Raw genomic sequence first — 22,098 nt, 5'->3', positions numbered from 1 at the left:
AAAGAAACTCCATTTCTACAAAAAATACAACAATTAGCCAGGCATGGTAGTGTACCCCTGCTGTCTCAGCTAATCAGGAAGTTGAGCGGGGAACATCAGTTGAGCCCAGAAGTTTTAGTATGCAGGGGGCTACTAGCCTGGGCAACAGAGCAAGAGTATCTCTCTAAAAAGAAGAAAAAGAAAAAAGAAGTGGCACACAATCTGGCCATGCTAAAAATACACACATGTGGAAAGAAGAAGTGAAACAATCAGTAGAAGCATAAACTATGGCAGATTTTAAACAGTCTGAACACTGAATGTGCCCACTTGACATCAGGAAAGGCTTAACGGGATTAAGCGTAACTTCTACTTGAGTTTAAAGATGAAGCAAACATATGTGGACACGCAACACAAAAAACGAAAACACCTCACATAAAAATTATATTTTACTTTTCTCTAAACTCAGTACACACAGCAGCAGTTTAGGGAAGAAAATAAATGAAAAAATAAAGAAAATGCCATGAAGGCTAAGTTGAACAGTTTGATGAGAATATTTCAGATTGTATATGAAACCAGCACATTGTACCCCTTGATTGCACTAATGTACACAGCTATGAGTTAACAAAAAAAATAACAATAATAATAAAAAATTAAAAAAAAAAAGAAAAATGAAAGCAGCCTTCTTGGGGAGGAGGGTGAAAATCCAGAGAAAGAAGAAAATACCAAAAATATCTATTTTACAACTGAAATTTATGAAACATAAAAAAAAACCAACAAAGGAGAACCCATGCTCAGGAAAAATTACCAAAATAATAAATAGAAAGCACCTGTAAGTGACCCTAGATGTTGGACTTAGGGGATAAAGACTCAAAGTAACTATTATCGACAGGTTAAAATTCTAAGGGGGAACTATGCTTGAGGAATTAAATTATAAAAACAATGACATAAAAATAGTTATCTAAACAATGGCATAGAAATGATTAAAAAATAAAATTTCTAAAAATTTGAAGTAAAATAACCAAAATGAAATGTGTACCAGAAGAGCTCAATAACACATTAAGATAGCAGACATAAGGACCTCTGAACCTGAAGTTGAGCCAACAGAAATTTTGTAACCTAAGGAACAGAGGGAAAATGATTGAAAAAATAGAAATCACCTCACAGACATGTGGGATGACACAAAATTTATCAAAATACATGCAATAGGTCTTCCAGAAGGAAAGACGACAGATGAAAAGAGAAAAAAAATTAAAAAATAATTAGGGGAAAAAATTTATAATTCTATAAAAACATTAAGGTACTCATTGTTGTTCAGTGAACATCAAATTAAATAAATAAAGTGAGATCTACACATAAACACATCATAAACAAATTTCTGAAGGCTACAATCAAAGAAAAACTTTTTGAAAGCATCAAACAATAAATCAATCATCACAGAAGAAATGCTTTCAAAATGATTAATAGTCGATTCCTTATCTGAAATAACAGAGAGCAGAGGACAAGACTGACATGTGGAAAACTCAAAAAGAAACCGTAGGGATGGCGCCTCTGCCTCAGTGAGTAGGGCGCCGGCCCCATATACCGAGGGTGGCAGGTTCGAACCTGGCCTCAGCCAAACTGCAACAAAAAAATAGCCAGGCATTGTGGTGAGCACCTGTAGTCCCAGCTACTTGGGAGGCTGAGGCAAGAGAATCACCTAAGCCCAAGAGCTGGAGGTGGCTGTGAGCTGTGACTCCACAGCACTCTACTGAGGGTGACAAAATGAGACTCTGTTTCTAAAAAAATAAAGAAAGAAAGAAAAAGAAAACTGTAAACCTGGAATTTCATTTAAAGCAAAAATATTCTTTAAAGATTAAGAAAAAACATGTTACCATGTAAAGACTGATAGAGTTTGTTGCTGGCAGATAGCAAAAATATTTATTATGAGAAATATTTTTTAAAAGCTTTTAGTTGAAAAAATATTCCTCCAGAGATTGACTTAAATTCAAACTGAAACAATAAGGAAATGCTATAACGTGTGACTTAATAGAAAATATGCTATCGTTTATTTTCCAATTTATTTTTAGTAACTTTAAAGACATGAGTTTATTAATATAGTTATTAAATACTATATTGATCAGTTAAAACATATATGCATGTAATCTATGTGACAATAAGATTACAAAGTTTCAGAAAATATTAAGCAATATTTCAGTCATGTTTCTGTATTTTACTGGAATTAAGTTAGTATTAATCTGAAGTACATTGTGACAGGATAAGATGAATATTATAATCCCAAGGGTAACCACTAGAAAAACAACTAAAATAATATGTAGCTCAAAATCAGAGAAATTAAAACTCTCTACTGAAAAATATCTATTTAATCAAAAGAAGCCAGTTAAGGAGAAAAGAAACAGCAGCAACAAAAAAGAGGAGAGAGACTCCTGCAGCCAGCAATGGAGGAAAGACACCCCACCCCAGTAACACAGGTGGTAGCTAGCAACTGCTGCAGCCACTGGGTTTCAGCTCCTTGAATTCAACCCACTCCAAGCCAGTTGCTTACTCCCTGCCCAGAGCTGTAACTTTCATCTGCACTTCTTTTTTGCTAACTACCCTGTTTCCCCGAAAATAAGACAGTGTCTTATTTTAAGGTGCTCACAAAGATGCTCTAGTCTTATTTTCAGGGGAAGTCTTATTTTCGGGGAAATAGGGTACTTCATCTGAAGTTTTGCTGATTGCAAAGAAGGTGCACCAAAAGAAGCAGGATGGAGCTCTATACCTTTTGCCAGAAAGAATCGCTTGGGCACTTGAAGGCAAAGATAGATTTATGATCAACCATTTATATGAAGATATTAAATGAGCAACTTGATTTCCCCTCCAGCTCCATAAGAGTTGGAGGTTTCAACACTCCTTTGGCAGTGTTGGATAGATGTTCCAATAAGAACCTGAGCAAAGATATTTTAGATTTAAATGTAACCATCCAACATTTGGATTTAGCAGATATCTACAGAACATTTCATCCCAACAAAACTGAATACATATACTTCTCATCAGCCCACGGAACATACTCCAAAATTGATGACATTTTAGGTCACAAGTCTAACCTCAGTAAATGTAAAGGAATAGAAAATATTCCTTGCATCTTTTTGGATCACCATGGACCCGAATCCATGGATTCAGATCAACATCAATAAATGTTGAACTCAGTAACAATAGGAATCTGCATACTCATACAAAAACATGGAAGTTAATAACCTTATGCTGAATGATAGCTGGGTCAGAGATGAGGTGAAGAAGGAAATTACCAAATTGTTGGAACAAAACGATAATGAAGACACGAATTATCAGAACCTCTGGGATACCTAAGAGAGAAATTTATAGCACTGCAAGCCTTCCTCAAGAGAACGGAAAGAGAGGAAGTTAACAACTTAATGGGACATCTCAAGCAACTGGAAAAGGAAGAACATTCCAACCCCAAACCCAGTAGAAGAAAAGAAATAACCAAAATTAGAGCAGAATTAAATGAAATTGAAAACAAAAGTATTATACAACAGATCAATAAATCAAAAAGTTGGTTTTTCGAAAAGGTCAATAAAGTAGATAAACCTTTGCCTAACCTAACCAGGAAAAAAAAAAGTAAAATCTCTAATTTCATCAATCAGAAATGACAAAGACGAAATAACAACAGACTCCTCAGAAATTCAAAAAAATTCTTAATGAATATGACAAGAAACTTTATTCTCAGAAATATGAAAATCTGAAGGAAATTGACCAATACTTGGAAGCACATCACTTTCCAAGACTTAGCCAGAATCAAGTGGAAATGTTGAACAGGCCAATATCAAGTTCTGAAATAGCGTCAACCATACAAAATCTCCCTGAAAAAAAAAAGCCCAGGACCACATGGCTTCACGACAGAATTCTACCAAACCTTTAGAGAGGAACTAGTACCTATATTACTCAACCTGTTCCAAAACATATAAAAAGAAGGAAGACTACCCAACACATTCTATGAAGCAAACATCACCCTGATCTGCAAAGCAGGAAAAGACCCAACAAGAAAAGAAAATTATAGACCTAATGAATACAGATGCAAAAATATTCAACAAGATCCTAACAAACAGAATCCAGCAACACATCAAACAAATTATACACCACGACCAAGTTGGTTTTATCCGAGGGTCTCAAGGCTGGTTCAATATACGTAAATCATAAATATACAGCACATGAACAAATTAAAAAACAAAGACCATATGATTCTCTCAATTGATGAAGAAAAAGCTATTGATAATATCCAGCATCCCTTCATGATCAGAACACTTAAGAAAATTGGTATAGAAGGGACATTTCTTAAACTGATAGAGGCCATCTACAGCAAACCCACAGCCAATATCGTATTGAATGGAGTTAAATTCATTTCCACTCAGATCAGAAAGCAGAGAAGGTTGTCCATTGTCTCCACTGCTCTTTAATGTTGTAATGGAAGTTTTAGCCATCGCAATTAGGGAAGAAAAGGCGATCAAGGGTACCCACATAGGGTCAGAAGAGATCAAACTTTCACTCTTCACAGATGATATGATTGTGTATCTGGAAAACACCAGGGATTCTACTACAAAACTCTTAGAAGTGATCAAGGAATACAGCAGCATCTCAGGTTACAAAATCAACATTCATAAATCGGTAACCTTTATATATACCAACAATAGTCAAGCTGAAAAAACAGTTAAGGAATCTATTCCATTCACAGTAGTGCCACAGAAGATGAAATATTTGGGAGTTTATCTAACAAAGGACATGAAATATCTCTATAAAGAGAAGTATGAAACTCTAAGAAAAGAAATAGCTGACAATGTTAACAAATGGAAAAACATACCATGGTCATGGCTGGGAAGAATCAACATTGTTAAAATGTCCATATTACCCAAAGCAATATAAAATTTTAATGCAATCCTATTAAAGCACCACTGTCATACTTTAAAGATCTTGAAAAAACAATGTTTTATATGGAATCAGAAAAAACCTCAAACAGCCAAGACATTACTCAGAATTAAAAACCAAGCAGGAGGAATCATGCTACTGGACCCCAGACTATACTATAAATTGATAGTGATCAAAACAACATAGTACTGGCACAAAAACAGAGAGTTTGATATACGAAACAGAATAGAGAACCAAGAGATGAATCCAGCTAATTACCGTTATTTGATCTTTGACAAGCCAATTAAAAACATTCAGTGGGGAAAAGATTCCCTATGTAACAAATGGTGCTGGGTGAACTGGCTGGCAACCTGTAGAAGAGTGAAACTGGACCCACACTTATCACCATTAACTAAGATAGACTCTCACTGGATTAAAGATTTAAACTTAAGACATGAAACTATAAAAATACTACAATAGAGGGCGGCACCTGTGGCTCAAGGAGTAGGGCGCCGGTCCCATATGCCGGAGGTGGCGGGTTCAAACCCAGCCCCGGCCAAAAAAAAACCACAAAAAAAAAAAAAAATACTACAATAGAGTGCAGGGAAAACTCTTGAAGAAATGGGTCTGGGCGAGTATTTTATGAGGAAGACCCCAGGGCAATTGAGGCAGCTTCAAAAATACACTGCTGGAACCTGATCAAAGTAAAAAGCTTCTGCACAGCTAAGAACACAGTAAGTAAAGCAAGCAAACAGCCTTCAGAATGGGAGAAGATATTTGCAGTTATGTCTCCGACAAAGGTTTAAGAACAAGAATACACAGAGAACTCAAACGGATAAGCAAGAAAAGCACAAGTGATCCCATCGCAGGCTGGGCAAGGGACTTGAAGAGAAACTTCTCTGAAGAAGACAGGCGCACGGCCTATAGACATATGAAAAAATGCTCATCGTTCTTAATCATCAGAGAAATGCAAATCAAAACTACTTTGAGATATCATCTAACTCCAGTGAGACTAGCCTATATCACAAAATCCCAAGACCAGAGATGTTGGTGCGGATGTGGAGAAAAGGGAACACTTTTGCACTCCTGGTGGGAATGCAAATTAATACATTCCTTTTAGAAAGAGATATGGAGAACACTTAGAGATCTAAAAATAGATCTACCATTCAATCCTGTAATCCCTCTACTGGGCATATACCCAGAAGACCAAAAATCACATCATAACAAAGATATTTGTACCAGAATGTTTATTGCAGCCCAATTCATAATTGCTAAGTCATGGAAGAAGCCCAAGTGCCCATCGATCCAGGAATGGATTAATAAATTGTGGTATATGTACACCATGGAATATTATGTAGCCTTAAAGAAAGATGGAGAATTTGTCTCTTTCGTGTTTACATGGATGGAGCTGGAACATATTCTTCTTAGTAAAGTATCTCAAGAATGGAAGAAAAAGTACCCAATGTACTCAGCCCTACTATGAAACTAATTTAGGGTTTTCACATGAAAGCTATAACCCAGTTGCAACCTAAGAATAGGGGGAAGGGGGAAAGGGAGGGGAGAGGTGGGTAGGGAGAATAGGTGGGATTACACCAGTGGTGCATCTTACAAGGGTATATGTGAAACTTGGTAAATGGTCTGTGAAGCTAGTGAATGATGCCCCATGATTATATCAATGTACACAGCTATGATTTAATAAAAAAAAAAAAAATGAAAAGGCAACATATGAATTGGAGAAAAATACTTGCAAGCCATATCTGATAATCAGGTTTAATATCCAAAATGTATACAGAGGCCTGGCTCATGCCTGTAATCCTCACATTCTGAGAGGCCAAGTTGGGGGAATCAGTTTAGGTCAAGAGTCTGAGCCTGGCCTGAGCAAGAGCAAGACCCTGTCTCTACTAAAAGTATAAAAATTAGCTAGGCACTCCCTGCTACTTGGGAGACTAAGGCAGGAGGATTACTTGAACCCAGTAGACTGAGGTTGCTGTAAACTACGCTGATACCATGGCATTCTAGCCTAGGCAACCAAATGACACTCTGTCTCAAAATGAAACAAACAAACAAATATATACATATATATACACATTATTTTACATTGGTATATTTGTTTTTCTACATAAAGAGTACTAAAGAGTACAACTCAATAGCAGAAAAACAAATATGCCAATATAAAAATGGGTGAAGGAACTGAATAGAAGTTTCTTCTTTGTGTGTATGTGTATTTTTGCTATTATTTCTTGTTTTGTTTATTTTAGTTTTGCTTTTCCCCCCTTTGGGATTCATTGAGGTTAGAAAGAATTAGGTTACACTGATTGCATTTGTTAGGCAAAGTCCCACCCCCAAGAGGTATGCCATACGCTGTGACCCCCTCTACGCCCTTCCCACCTCCCCTCTCCCAATCCCTCATCCCTCATTCAGACATTTCTGAAAAGGCAGCAAACAATCAATAGGAATATGAAAAAATGCTTTTGATAAATTAATAGAAATAGGATTTTCCCTTGCTACTTACACAAGGGAAAAACTTACTTATTCCTATAATCTCTGATATTGATTCAGGTAAAGGATACTGTAGTGCAAGGATGGGCAGGTATTGGTCAAAGGATACCAACTTCAGATAGAGAGGAGGAATATCCTCAGGATATCTATTGCACAACATGGCAGTTAACAACGTAGAATGTATTACATTCTTGAAAATTGTAAAGAGTAGATTTTAAATGTTCTCACACTGAAAGAAAAGTATGTGAGGTAATGAGTATGTTAATTAATTTGATGTAGCCATTCCATAATGTATACATATTTCAAAACCACTTGTTGCAAACAGTACAATAGTATGCCAGTTTAAATAAGTTTAAAATTAAAAAAATAAAAATTAAAGAGATACAGAAGTGTCTAGTCTAAGTGTAGTCTAAGACTACAAAGAAGTCTTATGACTATCTTAAAGACTATAAATTAGATGAAATGAATAATCCTATAGAGACATCCATTACCAAGGAGAGACTCAAGAAGGATTAAAAATCTTAATAAACAAAAAGCATGTAAAAAATTAAAAATTTGATACCTTTCATGAAAGTAAGAAATGCTGGCTTGGTGCCTATAGTTCAGTGGCTAGGGTGCCGGCCACATACACTGGGGTTGCCAGTTTTAAACCCTGTTCAGGCCTGCTGAACAACAATGACAACAACAACAAAAAAAATAGCCAGGCATTGTGGCAGATGCCTGTACTCCCAGCTACCTGGGAGGCTGAGGCAAGAGAATCACTTAAGCCTAAGAGTTGGAGATAGCTGTGAGCTGTGATGCTACAGCACTCTGCTGAGGGCGACATAGTAAGATTCTGCCTTAATAAAAAAAAAAAAAAAGAGAGAGAGAGTGTAAGAAATACTAAGGCAGCTATACTGGTAAATTCTATTGAATAAAGAAGAAATAACACCAGTCTTTTTCAAATATTTTCCCGAAAATAAAAAGAGGTAACTTCTCAGCATATTCTATGAGGGGGAAAAAACAGGATTTTGGGGAGGTATAGACGTTTTAACAATGTTGATTCTTCTGATATGTATTCTTGATATGTATTCTTGCTGATATGTATTCTGAACTGCATTTGCTTGACTAAGCTGAGCAATGAAAAACTGTCTGATAAATGTTGGTGATTACAGAGAACAGGGGAATGGAGTTAAACTGAAACCTTTTCCTCTTAGAACTGGAACTAGAGAAGGTTGTCCTCTGTCACCATTACTATTCTAGCCAATACAATTAAGCAAGATAAGGAAATAAAGGGCATCCAAATGGGAGCAGAGGAGGTCAAACTCTCTCTCTTTACTAATGTATGATCTTATACTTAAGACTCAACCACAAGAATCCTGGAAGTCATCAAAAAATACAGTAATGTCTCAGGATATAAAATCAATGTCCACTAGTCAGTTGCCTTTGTAAACGCCAATAACAGTCAAGATGAGAGGCTAATTAAGGACACAACTCCCTCCCCCATAGCTTCAAAGAAAATGAAATATCTAGGAATATACTTAACAAAGGAGGTGAAGGACCCTCTTAGGGTTTCATAAAGAAAATTATGAAGGAGATGAAGGACCCTCTTAGGGTTTCATAAAGAAAATAGCAGATGATATTAACAAATGGAAGAACATACCATGTTCATGGCTGGGAAGAGCCAACATTGTTAAAATGTCTATACTTCCCAAAGCAATCTACCTATTCAATGCCATCCCTATTAATATACCAGCATCATACTTTCAAGATTTGGAAAAAATAATTCTGTCTTTTATATGCAACCAGAAAAAAACCCATATAGCTAAGGCAGTTCTTAGTAATAAAAATAAAGCTGGGGGCATCACCAAACCAGATTTTACTCTGTACTACAAAGCCATACCTGTCAAGACAGCATGGTACTGGCCCAAAAATAGAGACATAGACATTTGGAATCGAATAGAAAACCAGAAATTGAAACTAACATCTTAAAACCACCTAATCTTTGATAAACCAAATAAGACATACCTTAGGGGAAAGACTCCCTATTCAATAAATGGTGCTGGGAGAACTGGATATCCACATGTAAAAGACGGAAACTGGACCCACACCTTTCGCCACTCACAAAAATTGATTCAAGATGGATAAAGGACTTAAATTTAAGACACAAAACAATAAAAATCCTCAAAGAAAGCATAGGAAAAACACTGGAAGATATTGGCCTGGGGAAAGACTTCATGAAGAAGACCGCCATGGCAATTGCAACAACAAAAACAAACAAATGGGACTTAATTAAACTGAAGAGCTCTGTACAGCTAAGGAGACAACAACCAAAGCAAATAGACAACCTACAAAATGGGAAAAGATATTTGCATATTTTGAATCAGACAAAAGCTTAATAACTAGGATCTATAGAGAACTCGAATTAATCCACATGAAAAAAGCCAACAATCCCATATATCAATGGACAAGACACATGAATAGAACCTTCTCTAAAGAAGACAGACAAATGGTTAACAAACATATGACAAAATGCTCATCATCCCTATATATTAGAGAAATGCAAATCAAAACTACCCTGAGATACCATCTAACCCCAGTGAGAATAGCCCACATCACAAAATCTCAAAGCTGCAGATGCTGGCATGGATGTGGAGAAAGGAACACTTTTACACTGCTGGTGGGACTGCAAACTAATACAACCTTTTTGGAAGGAAGTATGGAGAACCCTCAAAGAACTCAAGCTAGACCTCCCATTTGATCCTGCAATTCCATTACTGGGCATCTACCCACAAGGAAAAAAATCCTTTTATTATAAGGACACTTGCACAGGACTGTTTATTGCAGCTCAATTTACAATCATTAAAATGTGGAAACAGCTTACATGCCCACCAACCCAGGAATAGATTAACAAGTTGTGGTATATGTACAACATGGAATACTGTTCAGCCATTAAAAAAATGGAGACTTTACAGCCTTTGTATTAACCTGGAAGTGGAAGACATTATTCTTAGTAAAGCATCACAAGAACGGAGAAGCATGAATCCTATGTACTCAATTTTGATATGAGGACAATTAATGACATCATGGGGGTGGGGTAAGGAAGAGCAGAGAGAGGGAAGAAGGGAGGGGGTGAGGTCTTGGTGTGTGCCACACCTTTTGGGGGCAAGACATGATTGTAAGAGGGACTTTACCTAATAAATGCAATCAGTGTAATCTGGTTTCTTGTACCCTCAATGAATCCCCAACAATAAATAAAAAATTAAATTAAATTAAAAATAAATAGTAAAAAAAATTATAAAATAAAAATAAGATCTTCCCTGGTTACTGACGCATTCAGTAATTCCTGTAACTTCTGATATTGGTTCAGGAAGAGGGTATGACAGTGCCCAGAAAACTTTAGTGTCAGCACTAGAGACAGCACAGAAACACAGAGAAGGAAACAGTCTTCACTTTCCTGCATCTCAGATACTGAGGAGTCTCTTTAAGTCTTACCTGCAGCATCTCTATTGCTGGCGTCTGCAACCGACGCTCCACATCAGAAATGAACATTCTTACCACCTGATGGTGCTGGTCCAGCTCATTCTTAGACTCTGCTAGACTATTAAGAATATCTTTTTCCTCTTCCTCAAGAATTTGCAGTTTGTTGTTCTCCTCAGACACCAGGAAGTCTATCAGTTTGCCAAACTGTGCCTGGATGTTTTGTCTGTCAGACTGTATTTGATCCTTCAGGGATGAGAAAGAAAACAGAGCCATTCAATGTATAAGGCAGAGGCTGCGCACCAGAAAAAGAATCGCTTCTCTGGAAGTTCTCACAAGGAAGGGCTGAGAAGCAGGAAAGTAATTCTTAGGGAAGCTGAGAATTTTTTTATTATTTTCTCTTCTTAACATTCTAAAAGCCCTTAAATTGGCATGTGGAGGCCCATCTGAACCAAAATGGGATACCTGGGTGTGGTTTAGCCATCACACAGTTATCCGGGACACCCATGCCTACCTGCAGTACCGCTCACTTCACCCTTAAATGCTGAGGCAAAACCATGAGCCGCTGCAAAGTCTTCCCCCAGAAGACCCATAGATTTAAAAAGCATCACAGGAACAGAACTCAAAATTTACTTGCCATCCCCATCAGAGAGTCCCTCCATGTAACAGCTTCCTCCAAAGAGCTGTGTACATTTGTGACATATTCAGTCTCCACCCCTGAGCCCCCATATGGGAATGGATAAAGAAGAGGACTAATCAAATGATTCCTGGAGCTATCAATTATCAGGGAATGAAAAAGGGAGGGAGCTTCTGTCCAAGATCCTGCCCAGGTTTCTGGATAATTCCCTCAGGAAATGGCTCCTCTTACTTTCCAGGAAGTTCTCTCTTTGCTGATGTCATCTTCTACCTGCTCAACTTCCTGCTGCTGCTTCATCAGCTTTTCCAGAACTCCCTGGAGCCTCTTCTGTGAGAAAGAAATTACACCAGAGCTAAGCTCTGAGCTTTCTTAGCACTTGGATAGAAGATAAAGAAATCAGAGTTATCGCAGAAGAGACTAGAGTTTACAGAAGCTCTGAGAATAGCAATTAGAACCCATAACTCGGAAGAAACCTAACATGGTAAATGTGTTCCTTAAGTTTTAGGTAACTGAAATCACCATCACCCACACCAAGATTAGATTTATTCTTTTTCTTCTAGAAGAAAAACCCAATCTGCAACAAGGAGAGAACTTGCCTTGTATCTCAGTTCACCCCAGATACAGTGAAACTGTACCTCAGTTTCCTTGCTGAAAGCAGTGACCAGAGTTTTCCTTTGGTGCCAAATCTCTACCCATATGGCTCAAAGTACAAAAATATTTACTTCTCTCCAAGAGTATGTACTCTAGGTTTATCCTCTTACAACTGCATGAAGTGCATAAAAATGTCCTTCAGGTATAGGGCTCAGAAGATAAATATAGGATTGAGAAAAACCAGAAGCCTTGGATCTATGATGACAAGTAAAGTAATATGCAGGGCAGCACCTGTGGCTCAAGGAGTAGGGCACTGGCCCCCTATACCAGAGGTGGCGGGTTCAACCCGGCCCCGGCCCTGACCCAAAACTGCAACAACAAAAAATAAATGAAGTAAAATGCAAAGTGATGCTTTCCAATTTGGTACCATTTTCCTCCCTGTCGTCCCTCCATTCTGGTCTCTTACTTGGTACTCCTGGGCAGCCTCCTCCAGGAGGAATGTGTGGTGACCACGGTGCTTCTGAGACCGCTCACAAAGCCAGCAAATGACCTCCCCATCCTCCTTACAGAAGAGCAGTAGTTTCTCTCCATGCTGCTCACAGTGATTCACCTCCTGCCCCTCTTCTTGGTTTAACTTGACCTCCTTGAGCCTCTCCACTATGTTGGCCAGAGGTCGATTGGGACGCAGGTTCTCAAGCTGGTAAGTGATTCTGCACACAGGACAGCAGCTCTGCCCTTCTTTGTCTATCGTGGACTTCTTCTGGTTTTCAGAGATGCAGGCTTGGCAGAAGCTGTGGCCACAGTCTAGACTCAGGGGTACTATCAGGAGTTCCAGGCAGATGGGGCAGGTCACCTCCTCCTTTATATTCACCAGGAGTTCTGAATCCATAGCAGCTGCTCCCTTGATCCTGCTTATGCTGACTACAGAGGTACCTGTTGCTCACAGAGCTCTGCATGAGTGGGAAAGTTAAAAAGGGACAGACAGGGTAAGAAAGGTAAGAATACAAAGGATACTAATCATGCAGAAATAAAAACTAGACCAAGATCAAAATATTAAAATATTACAAAAATATGGAAGAGAAAAAAGGAAAGGGGTGTGGTGACCTGGTAAAAAAGGCTTTTATTTTTTTGTAATTATTTTAAGCATTTCATGTCAAACGACAAATTTCATCTTTATCTGTGAGGTTTTCTGCTACCCCACAAAGTCAATCAAAGACAATAAAAGTAACTAAATAGACTAAATTAATCCCCAGATCAATGGTGATGTGAAGGCTAGAGTAATCCTAACCAGCTGGGGAGGTCTAGGGAGACTTGTCCTGGAAATTTGACAAGGACATTCATAGTAGCCTGAAGATGTATAAGCATATGGATGGCAGAGAGGCAGAGGATATACTCATAGTACACACATATGAGAGTCCTAAAAAATATAAACACACATGAAATGGATGTGTTGGAAGTCTTAGAAGAGATGCTTCAAAATATTAGATGAGATCATTTGACAAATTATCATTGATGGTGGATTATATGCTAGTAACTAAACCAAAATCTAAAACACAAAGATGAACATATGGTTTAACCCACTATGAACTCATATATATATGAAAGACCAGATGTGATAAACGCTACTAGAGATGTATATGTTGTTGGAAATCAAAATAATGGAGCAAGCAAGCAGAGGGTCCCTAGAATTACAACTTGAAAACATAACCTTCTAACGGAACTCTGAAGAATATGAATAAAATATGAGAAACAGGATAAATGTGTTAGGTAGAAGATATTGCATATATGCATATGCAGCATCTTCCATGAGTTATAAATTGCCAGTGCGACTGGTGTGTTGAGAGCTGCTAGTCCTAGGATCAGAAAATTTGACAGTCCCCAAAGGAAATAAATTTAGAGACTTTTTCCAAAGAGCAAGAAAAAATTACCAATGTCAATTATGAATTTCAATTATCAGAGCAAAATGAAGACACAATTAGCTTTGCACCGGGTTGTGAAAAGTGAGATGGATCCACTGTGAAAATAGGAAGATCAGTTAGGATCAGTTGCTCAGCGGAAAGATGACAGATTGTAGGACAAGGTAATGGAGAAAACAGATGAAAGAGATAAATTTAAATCAAAAAGACAGGAGTGGGAATTAGAGTGCATAGGTGGAAACAAAGGGTTAACTTTAGGTTTGAGCTCTTTCTTCCTGTACAGGTGACGTTTGCTTATCCTTCTCCTGCTATTGTTTTCCCCTCAGAAACCTACTATTTTCAAAGAAGTAGAATGTTAGCTGTCTTGCTATTTTACATTATTGACAGTAAAAACAGCCTAATATGTACAGCACATTTAAAATGTGAAAATTGTATATATCTTAAATTTCAGTTGGTAAGAATAAAACTCATTTTTCATGATATAATCAAATATGCCTTTCTTAGGTCTCTGGAAGCTAGGTTCATGAGTTTTCACAAGATAATTAGGCATTTGGATAACTAGGCTTCACACATCTAGCTAGTCTGATTTCTTAAAAGGATGAGGTGAGTAGTACCGCTGCGAAAACTCTCACTGAGAGTTCATCTGAGATAGCTACACTAGCCATGTTTCCACTCATGCACCTCCTGGCTAAACTACAGGAACATGGACGGTTTATGTCCTATATACTCCCATGAGTGAAACTGTAAACCAGATTGTAAAGTACTGCTAGTGCTCAATCTTACAGCAATAATCTCAGGCCTGGGTTCATTAATAGCCCTGTGGGCTCAGCTAGGCTCAGGGTCACTGTTGGAACTATAGGCAAATGGGGCTATGAAGAAAAAAAAACAACAAAAACAAAGAAAGGAAAGACCCAAATATGCATTAATGATTGCCAAGGTTTGATGATGGAAAACAAATGTTTCCAATATGAGGCAACTGATATGTCTTTTCTTTTTCTGAAAAAAGAAAGGGATAGACATAAAGAATATAAAGTTTCGTCTATGAAAGGAACCCAATAAAGAACAAGGAGTAATTCAGCTTAGGGTACGAATACTGAAAATCGACCAAAGCCATCTTGGTATTGGGCTGCAGAGACTGTGACCTGGTTGAGGCTGTGATAAATGGCAGGACCAGTGGCTTATGACATATGATCATGTCTATCCCTGCTTATGATTCAAGTTATGAGACATGGAGTAGACGAAACTCCAGTTACCTCTTATTCTGTTACTGGATGAATAGGATCCAGTGGCCTGTCACAGTCCACCAGTATGCAGAGATGTGATAGGTCTACCAAACTTTATTTGTCAGAAGGAGGGGATTCCTGAGAAAAGTGAGAATAGCCTCTCCAAGGCTGTTCTGATTTTCCATTTCCAAAATTATAGTTTTATACAATTAAGTTCAAAGGAAGACCGTGTAACCTTTATCTTAAACAATAATCAGCATTAATCCATGACCCATAGTAAACAATAATCAGTATAATTCATGACCCAGAATGCTATTCCAGTTCAAAAGTTAATCTCTTAAATCAATCCACCTAAACGACTCAAGATAGGCATCCTCAGGGTGGGAACTAAATTTAAAAAGCAGTAGTAATGGGAGATAGGGAGTGAAGGTCAGGTAGGACCTACATCAACCAGACCAGTGGTGTCTTGTCTGTCCTAGACTGGCAGACTACATCTTATTTTCACTATACTTGCTTTCAATTTCACTAAAGATACAACCAATGCTGAGAAGCATCAATGGCCTGCACAAGAGGGAGGAGAAGACATTGAATTGTGCTATGAGGCTATGAAATTTATGTTATTTGTGGGGCCACAAAGGGCTGATGTCAAGCAGATTCTGCCATTATAGACACAGAGGAACATGCACAGGAGCCAGAGTCCCCACAGAAGGGATTGGTCCCACCACAACACTTGTGAGCAAAAGTCCCTATAGCATTCAGGGAGATAAGGGTGGTAACATGACAGTTATCTACCCAGTATCACCCCAATCAGCTGGCTGCCATAGATGTCAGGTGATTGCACCCTACACATTGATACAGGATTCCCTCCATTCAGGGCAGGACAAGGGCCCTGTTTTCAAGGCCTAAGCAAACTTTTTTTTTCTCCAAACTGCACTCTGTGAATACAAGCAAGACAGGAAAAAAGCATTCTTTCCAGTATTTCACAAAAGGTAGCCCTCTTGTGGAGTGGACTTCCCACAACTTTGGCCTGGAGGTGGAAGGACTACATTCAATTGTTAATACACTCATTCATTTGCTAATTAACATTGAAGTGTGCCAAGTCCTGGCCTAATAGAATTCTCAAGATCTCCCTATCCCCCTACATCAGCTGTTCTCAGGTTCTCAACCTGTGGATCGTGACCCACAGGAACTGTGTTAAAGGGTTTCAGCATTAAGAAGGTTGAGAACCACTGCCCTAGATAGAAAGACCTGCTAGTGTCTCCCCCCTCTGCCAGAGGCTCTGAAGGCTTTTATTCTTTATATTCCTTTCTATCTAATAAAGTCTATCTTATCACTGATCTCTGTGGTTCCTGGGTTCATTCTTTGAATCTCTGAGACCAAGGACCTACTGTAGAAAAAAATTCTATCAATAACATGGGACTCCTCCTAACATGTATAATAAGCTAAACATGAGAATATAAACTCAACAAGTCCCAGACATGGGAGCTAAATACCTGAATAAAAAAGACACGAAAAAACACTAAAACTTTAAGCAATAAGGACATAGAATTATTTCCTTCTGTGACTAGGGTAAAAATGCATTCTTTGAACATATGAAGCTGGAGGTTGCTGATATTTATGGGAAAGGATAACTTTTTCTAAATAGGCTGGGAAGTGAATTGGCACTGCTTCATTTAGATATTAATATCCTCTAATACCATTCTGGGTTAGACAAATGAAGTACTGAAGACAAATGAAGTACTTTCTGTAAACAACACAGAAGACTTCTGTACAACAAGCACGTTCAGCTGCAGGCACCAAGTGGGTGTTTTTTGTTTGTTTTTTTGTAGAGACAGAGTCTCACTTTATGGCCCTCAGTAGAGTGCCGTGGCATCGCACAGCTCACAGCAACCTCCAACTCCTGGGCTGAAGTGATTCTCTTGCCTCAGCCTCCCGAGTAGCTGGGACTACAGGCGCCCGCCACAACGCCCGGCTATTTTTTGGTTGCAGTTTGGCTGGGGCCGGGTTTGAACCCGCCACCCTCGTTATATGGAGCCGGCGCCTTACCGACTGAGCCATAGGCGCCGTCCAAGTGGGTGTTTTTTTAACTCAATTCTGACACAACATACCTGGAGATAGTGTCAGACCCCATACTTCCCATAGACTGCCTCCAACTTCTGATGCCAATCAGGAGCCCTAGGATGTTTTAACTGTTCTTCTGGCCTATTGGCTATTAATTGAGGTTCTTTTCTTTACATTAACGGATTCATTACAAAGGATACTACTGAAGAGATGCACAGGGAAAGACATGTGGGAAGAGCACAGAGTTTCCATGCCCTCCCCACATGTACCACCTGCTCAACTCCATCAAGTGTACAGCTATCCAGAAGCTCCTTTTTTTTTCTTTTTTTTTTTGTAGAGACAGAGTCTCACTCTACCGCCCTCAGGTAGAGTGCTGTGGCGTCACACAGCTCACAGCAACCTCTAACTCTTGGGCTTACATGATTCTCTTGCCTCAGCCTCCCTAGCATCTGGGACTACAGGCGCCCTCCACAACACCCGACTATTTTTTTTGTTGTTGCAGTTTGGCTTGGGCTGGGTTTGAACCCGCCACCCTCGGCATATGGGGCCAGCGCCCTACGCACTGAGCCACAGGCGCTGCCCCCAGAAGCTCCTTGAATTTTGTACTTAAGGGGTTGTATAGATGATTCATTATATAGGCATGATTCATTAATTCACTGGCTATTGTGATTTAAACTTGGGCCTATCTCCACCCCCCAGAGGTTAGGAGCTGAGGTTGAAATTCCTAGCCCTCAAATCCTGCTTTTGTATTTCCTATCTTGAAGCAACTCAGAGGCAGTCAGCCATTAGCCAATTCATTAGCATACAAAAGATGCTTGTCTCTTGGAACATTAAAAGGATTTTAGGAGACATATGCCAGGAAATAGGAAGTAAGACCACGTGTATTTCATATTGTCACAATCATTTAATGTATGTTCCTTGTAATACTAAAAACTGAGGTAAAAGAATGGTTAGCCTTGATAGTGTAATAATGGAAAAATGATCAATTCATAGTTTTCCAGTAGGGACCAAAAAGTAAGCTCACTCTCTGCTTTCTTTCTCTGCCTAGCAGACATGCTTGCAGGTACCCTGTGAATTTTTGTTTTCACAACATCTAAAAGGAGCCCAACAGACAAAAAGGAAATGTAAGTTCATCTTTCTGCATTCACCAGCTCCCTGTGGTGACTCTATTCAGAATTTATTCTACAGCCTCAAGGGTTTCTAAGTCCCCAGAGGCAAAATATGGTGTGTCTGGCCTCAGACTGGGGCCCAAAATCAAATCTTGAGGGAAAAATATACACCAATGAAAAGTCTGTCTCCAGGGACAAAGACAGCTGCTTACCACCCAGAAGCTAAGAAGATAGAAGGAGCAGATGGAACAGATCCCTGCCAGCTTGACTGCAATTACTCCCCACCCCCCCAAATTCACACAGCCACTTGACCTCAGGGCAGACATTCTTCCTTTCTTTCTTTGGCATGCATAACTCTCTCTGGGTTTTTTCTCTGTTTTGCCACTCTTTTGCTCTTCCTCTACTCCCCTTCCCAGAAGATAAAATAAAGTTTATAGTTTTATATTCTAATCTTTGACTATAGAAAATCTTTGCTCGATCTACACAGAGCATCTACTGAGCTTTTCACCCTAACATGAAGCAGAAATAAATGAATCAATTGTAAAATTCTGGGATGTGTGGATGGCATGGCAGGTATGTTGTGTAAGTTCAGAAGTCAGGTGCCAAACACTGACTTATTACCAGAAAGGGGGGCGGGGGTACAAGAAATGTGATGCAGAAAATCTTCCAAATCAATCTGCACAGTGTAAGATTTAGTCAGGAGGGAAGGTCACAGTGAGAGAAAAGAACTTAGCCTGGAGTCTTCTGTATGCCTGAATTAGCTTGAGTGAAACTACACTGTCCAAGAGAAAGGTGATGGAGGGGACCTAACAAGGCCCCACACAAACCCTTCCCCTTCCCTCTCTTCTTCTCCTAAGACAAAGGACACAAAGGACCTAATTAGCCCCACCTCCAAAGAAATTGAGTCAAAGGACCCTAACCCACCAAGCTATAGAATTTGCCCCCCAAAAAAACCTATGTAAAAGGGGTCTCTAACTGTGTGGGATGCAGATGCCATCTTTGCCCTGTCCAGACTGGTCACCTTCTCCTTTCAATAAATCTGGCTTGAACATCTCTGCTCAGGTCTTGTTTCTGGGTGCCACCAATTTCCACCTTTTTAAACGCATGTGGTTAAACACAGAGGTACCTCTGTCTTCTTCATGGGTCTCAGTATCTTCTTATGATTCCATTTCCTATTTCTTCGGACATTGTTAATATCATTAATAACAATCAAGTGATTCTTTGTTTTTAAAAAGTTAGAAGACATGATACTTCTAGAAATTTCTTCTTAAGTGCTTCTTTTTTCCTCTTGATCTTTTACTTGTAGCTCAGCTGTGCTTCTGGGTGTCAGATTATGGCCCAAGGAGAGGGAGGAGTCAGGGAACTTGAAATAGTTCCAGAGTCTAGACTTGGGGTTTAGCAGGAGTAAACACATGACAAGCTGCAGGGCTGGCCAGTTGTCACATTATCAAAGCTAATTGTCACACAAGCAGAACAGGGGGATAAAAATTGACTTGCTAAGTCAGGCAGAAACACAAAGTATTGTGCTAATAGGCATCAACTTAAAGCACATGTAATGAAAATAAGATGGAGTCTGCCAGACTAGGGCAGACATGACACAGCTGTCTGGTTGGATTAGGTCCTGCCTGACCTTCACCCCCTGTCTCCCATTCTTACTGTTTTGTAAATTTAGCACCCACCCTGAAGATGCCTATCTTGAGTAGTTTAGGAGGTTTGATTGAGGAACTTAACTTTCGAATTGGAATGTTATAATAGTTCCCTGAGATAAGCTGAGTATTATTTGAAATAGAAGTTGATGTGATCTTTACTTTGAACTTTTATGTATAAAACCATACTTTTGGAAATAGAAGAACAGAACAGTCTTGGAGAGGTTACTCTTATTGTTCTCCAGAATCCCGGCCTTGTGACAAATAAAGTTTGCTAGAGCCTATCACCCTCACTGCATATTGGCTGACAGTGACAGGCAAGTGGAGCCTCTTCATCTGGTAACAAAACTAGTAGTGTTACTGAAAGCTGGGCACCTGTCCTCCTTGAGGCCACATCAGAACAAATGTTCTGAGGAGAAGGAAAAATAAAGTATTATTTTTTTGGCAAAGGGAGAAAAATGTGACTATTCATCTCCAAATATCAAATCTTCTGTACAGAAGCAGAAACACAGAACTTTTAAAGCTAGGGCCTTAAGTTCTAGGCTATTGTTGTTTCATTCCAGTTAATGATTCTAATTGTCCTATCTCAGCCTAAGACAAAGCTATGACCTAGCCGGGCCTCCACTGGACCCACTTCCTGTAGGCAAAGAACTTTTCCCTGCACTGCCCAAAAACAGTGGGGGAAGGTTTAAAGATACACAAAATATTTTTGCTATTTTTTTCAGGCCAATCCCACTGTTACATATTCCCCAGTCTTAATTTCACACTTCCGTATCTATGGTTGGAGTGACTACAGTGTTACATTAGGATTCAAAGATTCTTCTGGCTTTGCCCCTGGTTAGGGGGAAGGGAGTGTTTGCCTCCCTTTAGGGAGTAATTCAAATTTATAGAATAGAAAAGCAATGTAGAGAGACTCAGCCTGGAAAAATAACCATCCCTCCAGGCAAGAAAACTTTCTCTTCTTCAAACTCCTTTCTTTCAAAGCTGTCCCTCCCAGACTGCCCATGAGTAAGAACTGGCGGCAGGAAGTCTGCGACCTGGGCCTATTTTCCTCTTCAGAATACTTTTCCCCAATAAGTCAAACTCACCTAAGCAAATTGAATATTTGCTCCAAAGTGTTCCAACTTCGGCCCTCCACAATATGCCTTCAGACACCATAAGGAAGTGGAGATTATACAAAGAGTGATGGCAGGCCAGGGCAGGCTAGTCAGAATTCATTCTCCAATCCAGCAGCCTGATAATCACAAAGAGATTCAACTCGGAAAAGCTGCTAGAAACGAAAGTAAAGTTCTTGTGGGTGGAGCCAAGAAAAGGAAGACAAACTATGAACCAATGGGGTCCCTCCACAGTCTCCAGTCCCACCCTCTGAGTTGTCCTGCTGGTTACGCAGTTGTGACTTTAAGTCAAAGAGAGGTGGTAAAATAAAGAGGCACCCTGCTTTAATTTTTTTTTGTTCCCATGAGTTTCAGGATCTTGTCATCATGCCACTTCTTCTTACATAGTTTTATATCAACCCAACCAATTAAAATCTAGGAAAGGTGCCTTTTCCAAAGTGCTACTCTCATTCCTGATCTCACAGCTGAGTTCTGCTTCTGGGTGGCAGATACGGCCCAAGCAGAGGATAAGCAATGTTCAGGACTTTCAGAGAACTGCATCAGGTTTCTGGTCTGCCCTTGGAAATCTTACAGAACAAGGGAACAGAAAAGATGCTGAGCAGGGCTGCTGAGACACCCTGAAGGTTCTCAAAACCAGAAAGAACAGGATGCTGGAGATTTTTCTGGGCAGTCATGCGGAAATTCTCAGTTAAACTCTTGAATGTCAGAGATCTCTCCAAATTTCTTCTGTTGTTTTTGTCCAAGTATTTATTTGCTCCCTGAGCAGAGCCAGGCCTTACTCTCTTTTCTCTGTTAGTCGCTCTACAGAACAGTTCCAGAAATCTGGGTAGTGGTCCTTATACCACTGTACAACCTGCCTTTTAATGGTTCCCTCACTAACATAACTCAGAAAGTCCTTATTGGAAGTAGGAGCATTTGCAGAGAGGAGGACTAAGTTAGAAAGTGAAAATCCATGAGGAGAAAGCAA

The 22,098-nt window shown here is 39.3% G+C and overlaps 1 protein-coding gene across 5 annotated transcripts in view; it reads right to left on the bottom strand.

Annotated features, from left to right (window-relative positions):
* Window positions 1-21,282, bottom strand: part of LOC128565168 (tripartite motif-containing protein 5-like) — a 28,706-nt gene extending 7,424 nt beyond the window's left edge. For 3 of the 5 annotated variants that reach the window (XM_053561492.1, XM_053561494.1, XM_053561496.1), the window contains exons 1-4: window positions 21,105-21,282; window positions 12,528-13,011; window positions 11,702-11,797; window positions 10,849-11,079 (exon numbers count right to left, since the gene is read on the bottom strand). In XM_053561492.1, the coding sequence (XP_053417467.1) occupies window positions 10,849-11,079; window positions 11,702-11,797; window positions 12,528-12,950 (750 nt within the window). In that variant the 5' untranslated portion in view covers window positions 12,951-13,011; window positions 21,105-21,282. Of the gene's footprint in view, window positions 1-10,848; window positions 11,080-11,701; window positions 11,798-12,527; window positions 13,012-19,496; window positions 20,492-21,104 lie in introns of those variants that run through there. The other 2 variants (XM_053561495.1, XM_053561493.1) reach the window with 2 other exon arrangements.
* Window positions 21,283-22,098: the final 816 nt, after the last annotated feature.

Source organism: Nycticebus coucang, chromosome 14, assembly GCF_027406575.1.
Source record: "Nycticebus coucang isolate mNycCou1 chromosome 14, mNycCou1.pri, whole genome shotgun sequence".
Lineage (NCBI taxonomy): Eukaryota > Metazoa > Chordata > Mammalia > Primates > Lorisidae > Nycticebus > Nycticebus coucang.
This window is presented reverse-complemented; position numbering and strand designations above follow the sequence as displayed.